This window comes from Colobus angolensis, unplaced genomic scaffold (genome assembly GCF_000951035.1).
Source record: "Colobus angolensis palliatus isolate OR3802 unplaced genomic scaffold, Cang.pa_1.0 Scaffold99, whole genome shotgun sequence".
In the NCBI taxonomy this organism is placed as follows: domain Eukaryota; kingdom Metazoa; phylum Chordata; class Mammalia; order Primates; family Cercopithecidae; genus Colobus; species Colobus angolensis.
The window spans coordinates 3378796-3385851 of NW_012123931.1; the positions used below are offsets into that span (position 1 = coordinate 3378796).

Sequence of the window (7056 nt, forward strand, 5' to 3'; positions counted from 1 at the left end):
TCACACCTATAATCCCAGCACTTTGGGAGGCCAAGGCAGGCGGATCACCACCTGAGGTCAGGAGTTCAAGACCAACCTGGCCATCATGATGAAACCCCCATCTGTGCTAAAAGTACAAAAAGTAGCCAGGCACGGTGGCAGGCGCCTGTAATCCCAGCTACGGGGGAGGCTGAGACAGGAGAATTGCTTGAACCCGAGGGAGGCAGAGGTTGCAATGAGTCGAGATCACACCCCTGAGCGACAGAGTGAGACTCCATCTTAAAAAAAAAAAAAAAAAATCCCTAACCCTAAACACCTTGGGGAAATATATTTGGAGTTTTCTCCTATCCCCTCTTTAGGTTGCCCTATGATTAAACAAACCTTTTTCTTTGCTGCAAGCCGGTGCCTTAGCGTATTGATTTGCACATGTGGCAATGAACTTACTGCAGTTACAATCTGACACTATCTCCAGGTAGAAAGTGTTGGAATTAAATTAAATTGACGGACACCCAGTTAGTATCTGCTGCAGAATTGCTTGATGTGTGGAGAAACAACCCACACATGTCAGGTGTCAGAAGTATTGTGTTGAATGACTGTTAAGGGAGTCTGTAGTTGTGAGGGAGAAAAAACACTGCTTTTTTCATCAGTTCTCAAGACAACCCTGTGAGATTATAACCACCTGACGGCTTCACCTTGCCTGCTGCCTAGACAGAGCCAATGTATCAAGACAGAGGAATTGCAATGGAGAAAGAGTAAATTCATGTAGAGCCAGCTGTGCAGAAAACCGGAGTTTTATTATTACCCCAATCAGTCTTCCTGAGCATTCGGGGATCAGAGTTTTTATTTTATTTTATTTATTTGTTTGTTTATTTTTGAGACAGAGTCTTGTATTGTTGCCGGGCTAGAGTGCAATGGTGTGATCTCGGCTCACTGCAACCTCTGCCTCCCGGGTTCAACTGATTTCCCTGCCTCAGTCTCCAGAGTAGCCGGGATTACAGACGCCTGCCACCATGCCCGGCTAATTTTTTGTATTTTTAGTAGAGACAGGGTTTCACTATGTTAGCCAGGCTGGTCTTGAACTCCTGACCTTGTGATCCACCCGCCTTGGCCTCTCAAAGTGCTGGGATTATAGGCGTGAGCCACTGCACCCGGCCTATTTATTTGTTTATTTTATTTTATTATTTATTTATTTATTTATTTATTTTTTTGAGACGGAGTCTCGCTCTGTTGCCCGGGCCGGATCTGCCCAGTGGCCAGATCTCAGCTCACTGCAAGCTCCGCCTCCCGGGTTTACGCCATTCTCCTGCCTCAGCCTCCGGAGTAGCTGGGACTACAGGCACCCGCCACCTCGCCCGGCTAGTTTTTTGTATTTTGTAGTAGAGACAGGGTTTCACCGCATTAGCCAGGATGGTCTCGATCTCCTGACCTCGTGATCCACCCATCTCGGCCTCCCAAAGTGCTGGGATTACAGGCTTGAGCTACCGTGCCCGGCCTATTTATTTATTTTAGACGGAGTCTCGCTCTGTCTCCCATGCTGGAGAGCAATGGCGCGATCTCAGCTCACTGCTACCTCCACCTCCCAGGTTCCAGCAATTATCTACCTCAGCCTCCCGAGTAGCTGTGATTACAGGCGCTTGCCACCACTCCCAGCAATTTTTTTTTTTTTTAGTAGAGATGAGGTTTCACCATCTTGGCCAGGCTGGTCTTGAACTCCTGACCTCATGATCTACCTGCCTCGGCCTCCCAAAATGCTAGGATTACAGGTGTGAGTCACTGCACCCAGCCTCAGGGATCAGAGTTTTTAAAGATAATCTGGCTGGTAGGGGCTAGACAAGTAGGGAGTGCTGATTGGTCGGGTTGGAGATGGAATGATAGGGGGTTGAAGTGAGTTTTTCTTGCTGTCTTCTGTTCCTGAGTGGGATGGCAGAACTGGCTGAGCTACATTACTGTCGGGGTGGTGTCAGCTGATCCATGGAGTGCAGGGTCTGCAAAATACCTCAAGCACTGATCTTACGTTTTACAATAGTGATGTTTTCCCCAGGAGCAATCTGGGGAGGTTTAGACTTGCAGCTGGAGGCTGCATGGTCTCTAAACCGTAATTTCTGATCTAGTAGCTAATTTGTTAGTCCAGAAAGGCAGACTGGTCCCCAGGCAAGCAGGGTTTTTTTTTTTTTTTTTTTTTTTTTTTTTCTTTTTTTTTTTTTTTTTTTTTGGGTGGGGGGAGGAGGAGGGCTATTTTCAATTTTGTTTCAGAGTTAAACTATAAATTTCTTCCCAAGGTTAGTTCAGCCTACACCTAGGAATGAACAAGGACCGCTTAAAGGTCAGAAGCAAGATGGAGTAGGTTAGGTCTAATCTCTTCCACTGTCATAATTTCCTCAGTTATAATTTTTACAAAGGTGGTTTCAAGATCAAGATGAGAAAAATGGGTCTTGGAGAGGTGAAATAACTGGTCCAAAAGCAAACAGCTGCATTCTCTATATCTCCTCTCTTGTAGAATAAATGAATGATGTTTCTCTTATAGGGAATTAGACAGATAGGTGGGCAGCCACCACATTGGTTATAATTAAGTTCCATTCTTTCTTCACCAGCCCAGCATTGTACTTGGCTGCAGCAGACCCAGAGAGGCAGGACAGCCTTGTGGGGTATGGACCGTTCTCCTCTGAGGCTGCAGACAAGCAAACATTTGTCTGCTGCCCTTGGAGGGGTGGCCATAGAGGCTTGGGGACAGGCAGTTTCTAAGGGGATACAAAATGGATCCTTCCCCATCCTCCCACTTGCGTGTAGACATTTCCTGAAGTAAAGCTGAGCTAAACCCTAAAGGATAGTCAGGATTTAGACAGGGGAAAGGAAGGTGAAAGAAACTGATGACCAGACGCAGTGGTGTGTACCTGTAGGCCCAGTACTTTGGGAGGCCGAAGTGGGAGGATCAGTTGAAGCCAGGAATTCAACACCAGCTTGGGCAACAAAGCCACACTCTGTCTCTAAACAACAAACAAACAAACAAAATAAATGGATGAAGAAAACAGTAAAATAGTTACTAAATACGTATCATGCATGTGGGCTGGGCACAGTGGCTCACGCCTGTAATCCCAGCACTTTGGGAGGCTGAGGCAAGCAGATCATTTGAAATCAGGAGTTCAAGACCAACCTGGCCAACATGATGAAACCCAGTCTCTACTAAAATTCAAAAAAAAAAAAAAAATTAACTGAGTGTGGTGGTGCATGCTTGTAATCCTAGCTACTTGGGAGGCTGAAGCAGCAGAATCGCTTGGACCTGGGAGACGGAGGTTGCAGTGAGCTGAGATCATGCCACCGTACTCCAGCCTAGGTGACAGAACGAGAGTTTGTCTCAAAAACAAACAAACAAACAAAAAACAAAGCAAAACCCAAACCCACAAAAAATAAACAAATAAATGTGTATCATGTGCTTTATACTATGTTAGTGACAGAAACACAACAGTGAGCAAAACAGACCTTAACCCTACCCTCATGGAGCTTCCAGTCTAGTGGAGGATACAGGCATAAAGAACCACCTATGCTACTATTAATTACAATCTGCAATAGGTATTGTGAAGGAAAAGTACAGGGCAATAGGAGAGCTTATGTTGGGTGTGAGGTGATGATGTAACCAAGAGAGCGAAGGGAAGTTATCCCTGAAGAAAGACATCTGAACTTGCATTTGAAGGGTAAGGAGAGGTTAACCAGAGGATGATAGTGGGGCATGGGTTAAGTGATTACCAGGTAGAGGGAACACATGTGCAAAGGCCCTAAGACAGGAGGGCACAAGGAAGGTTTGAGGAACTGAAAAGTACTTGCATGGATGGAACACTGGGGGTTGGGCACCAGAAGGGTCCAGAAGGAGAGAAAGGTAGGGGCAGATCCTTTAGGACCCTGAAGACAAACTAAGAATTTGGGCCTTTATGAATTTTTTTTTTTTTTGAGACAGAGTTTTATTCTTTTTGTTCAGGCTGGAGTGCAATGTTGCAATCTTAGCTCATTGCAACCTCCGCCTCCCAGGTTCAAGCAATTCTCCTGCCTCAGCCTCCCAAGTAGCTGGGATTACAGGTGTGCACCACCACACCCGGCTAATTTTGTATTTTTAGTAGAGATGAGGTTTCACCATGTTGGCCAGGCTGGTCTCGAACTCTTGACCTCAGGTGATCTGCCTGCCTTGGCCTCCCAAAGCGCTGGGACTACAGGCATGAGCCACCTTGCCTGGCCTGATTTTATTTTATTTTATTTTTTTTTAACTGAGACAGGGTCTCACTCTATCACTCAGAGTGTAGTGGTGCAATGATGGCTCACTGCAGCTTCGACCTCCTGAGTTCAAGCAGTCCTCGTGCAGCCTCCCAAGTAGCTGGGAGGACAAGCGCAGGCCACCATGCCTAGCTAATTATGTGTTTGTGTGTAATATATATATGTGTGTGTGTGTGTGTGTGTGTGTATATACTTTGTTTTTGTAGAGACAGGGTCTTCGTATGTTGCCTAGGCTGGTCTCAAACTCCTGGCTTCAAGTGATCCTCCTACCTCTGCCTCCCAAAGTGCTGGAATTACAGGCATGAGCCACACACCTGGCCCATTATGGAAATTAATTGAAAAATTTTAACAAAGTTTTGTGATAATTTTGCCCCCTTTAAACAGATCTTTGATTACAACATGAGGAACAATAGACCAATTAACAGCACTGTATTAGTCCAGGGTAAAAATGACAGTGGCTGGGATTCGGTGACAGCAGAGATGAATAATACCAGAGAGATCCAAATAAATAAGGTGGATTTGGCCAGGCAGGGGCTCATGAGTATAATCCTAGCATTTTAGGAAGCCAAAGCGGGAGGATCACTTCAGTCCAGGTGTTTGAGATAAGCCTAACTAATATAGTGAGATCCCCATTTTTACAAAAGAAAAATCCATAAATTGGCTGGGCGCGGTGGCTCAAGCCTGTAATTCCAGCACTTTGGGAGACCGAGACGGGCGGACCACAAGGTCAGGAGATCAAGACCATCCTGGCTAATGCGGTGAAACCCCGTCTCTACTAAAAAATACAAAAAAGTAGCCGGGCGAGGTGGCGGGCGCCTGTAGTCCCAACTACTGGGAGGCTGAGGCCGGAGAATGGCGTAAACCCGGGAGGCGGAGCTTGCAGTGAGCTGAGATCCGGCCACTGCACCCCAGCCTGGGCGACAGAGCGAGACTCTGTCTCAAAAAAAAAAAAAAAAAAATCCATAAATTCGCTGGGTATGGTGGCGACCAGCTGTAGTCCCAGCTACTCAGGAGGCTGAGGTGGGAGGATTGCTTGAGCCCAGGAGCTCGAGGCTGCAGTGACCCATGATGGCGCCACTGCACTCCAGCCTGGGCGACCCTGAGACCCTGTGGCAAAAGAAAAAAAAAGAAAAAAAAAAATCGGAGTTGTGGAGAGTGAAGCAGTTACCTCCCCCATGATTGAGGCTCTATCGCTGAATTCCTTCATTCACTTAATAAATGCTTGATGGCCAGGTTCAAGTCCCAACTCTGGTCCCAAAGCTGATGGGCCCAGGAACCCTCGTTCCTAAAACGATGAAATGACATCAGAGGGCGAGCAGCCCTAACAGAAGCAGGCTCAGCTCTGGTGGAGGACTGCTTGATGGTCCTGGCACTTCTCTCTCCCGGAGCACGTTCTGCAAAGGAGGCGCTTTCCTAGTTCTCCCAAGGCCTCTGGCCTCACCTGTCACCCCTGTTCTCTGGCCGGGAATCAGTTTGGACTTCTTCCCAAACTTGGTCTACAGGGAAGTGAAGGGGCTGTTTCCTGTCCCACTTTTGAGAGTTTGCTTTAAAAACATAAAATTGGAAGGTGTCAGATTGATAGGCAGTTGGGAAGGACTCCGGCCACACCTCTGGCTCCGTAGACCCTCCGAGCAGCCGAGACCCCTGAATCTCCGGCAGAGCGAGGATGTGGATCGAAGCCAAAAGCCCACCCGCCACACTATAGTGGGCTGGGCGGCGGGGGGGGGTGCGGAGCGGACATCGGTGACGTCATAGGGTCACGCCCCTCGGGGAGGGCACCGCGCCTGCGCCAGAACCGCTGCCTGGCTCCCGGAAGTGGAGGGTCTACACGAAGCGCCGCTGGGTCTAGGTGCCCGGAGGCAGCAGCTTTCGCGGAGTTCGCCCGCCGGCCTCCGATCGCCATGTCGGCTTTCGACACCAACCCCTTCGCGGACCCAGTGGATGTAAACCCCTTCCAGGTAAGGCCCCCCTCCCGCCACCCAGCTCTCAGATTTCCTTAGGGCCCACGGCCGCCGCCCGGGCCTCTTTTCGCCAGAGCCGGGAGACGTGGCGTAGGAGGGACGGGTCATCTGCCCAATGGGAGAGCGGGCTTTGAAGCCTGGCCTATCGTAACTCGTGGGGGGCGCGACTAGCAACAGGTGGCACTGCAGAGGAGGCGGGGCGCTGAAGTCTTGGAGAGAGTGGGGTCTTCTAGCACCCGGAGACTGGGCTGTGCTAGGGAAGGGGACTGGAGCAGGCACAGTCGGACCCTTAGGGAAGTCCCCTAGCGTCAGGGAGAAGCGAAATGTGGCTATCACATTCCCTCATTCTTGGATAGACACCTGTCTTGAGTCACCTTAGAAGAGGGGCTGTCAGCAATATATGAGGAGGTGGTGAAGCCTGTGGTGGGGTGGAAAAATGTGGGAAAAGCCCAGGACACCTGCCACCGCTCCACCACCAGCCAAACTAGTGTATACAGTACAGGAGAGCCCCTGACATTTGTCAGGGAAAGAAGGCTGGGAGAGGGCGGGAAGGTAGCCCACGTTGAAAAATGTCCTTGATAAGAATTCCGCATTTTGGCCATGGGTCTAGTTTGGAGTGGATTTTGACCAGATAGGAGAGTCCGGGTTAGGGAGGGAGGAGAGGTGCGCGGGGCTCTGAAAAAGTCTGGACCAGGGAACGTTTGTCTGATGGACCTGTGTGTGGTGGCAACATAGTTGAGATGCACTGACCTGTGAGCTGGCCTTTTTTATTTTTATTTTTTTTTTGATACGGAGTCTCACTTTGTCGCCCAGGCTGGAGTGCATTGGCACGATCTCCGCTCACTGCAAGCTCCGC

The 7056-nt window shown here is 49.1% G+C and overlaps 1 protein-coding gene across 1 annotated transcript in view; it reads left to right on the forward strand.

Moving 5' to 3' along the window:
* Positions 1–5891: 5891 nt before the first annotated feature.
* Positions 5892–7056, forward strand: part of SCAMP2 (secretory carrier membrane protein 2) — a 35831-nt gene continuing 34666 nt past the window's right edge. Inside the window, exon 1 of the mRNA XM_011932886.1 lies at positions 5892–6197. Within this exon, the coding sequence (XP_011788276.1) occupies positions 6141–6197 (57 nt within the window). The 5' untranslated portion in view covers positions 5892–6140. The remainder of the gene's footprint in view (positions 6198–7056) is intronic.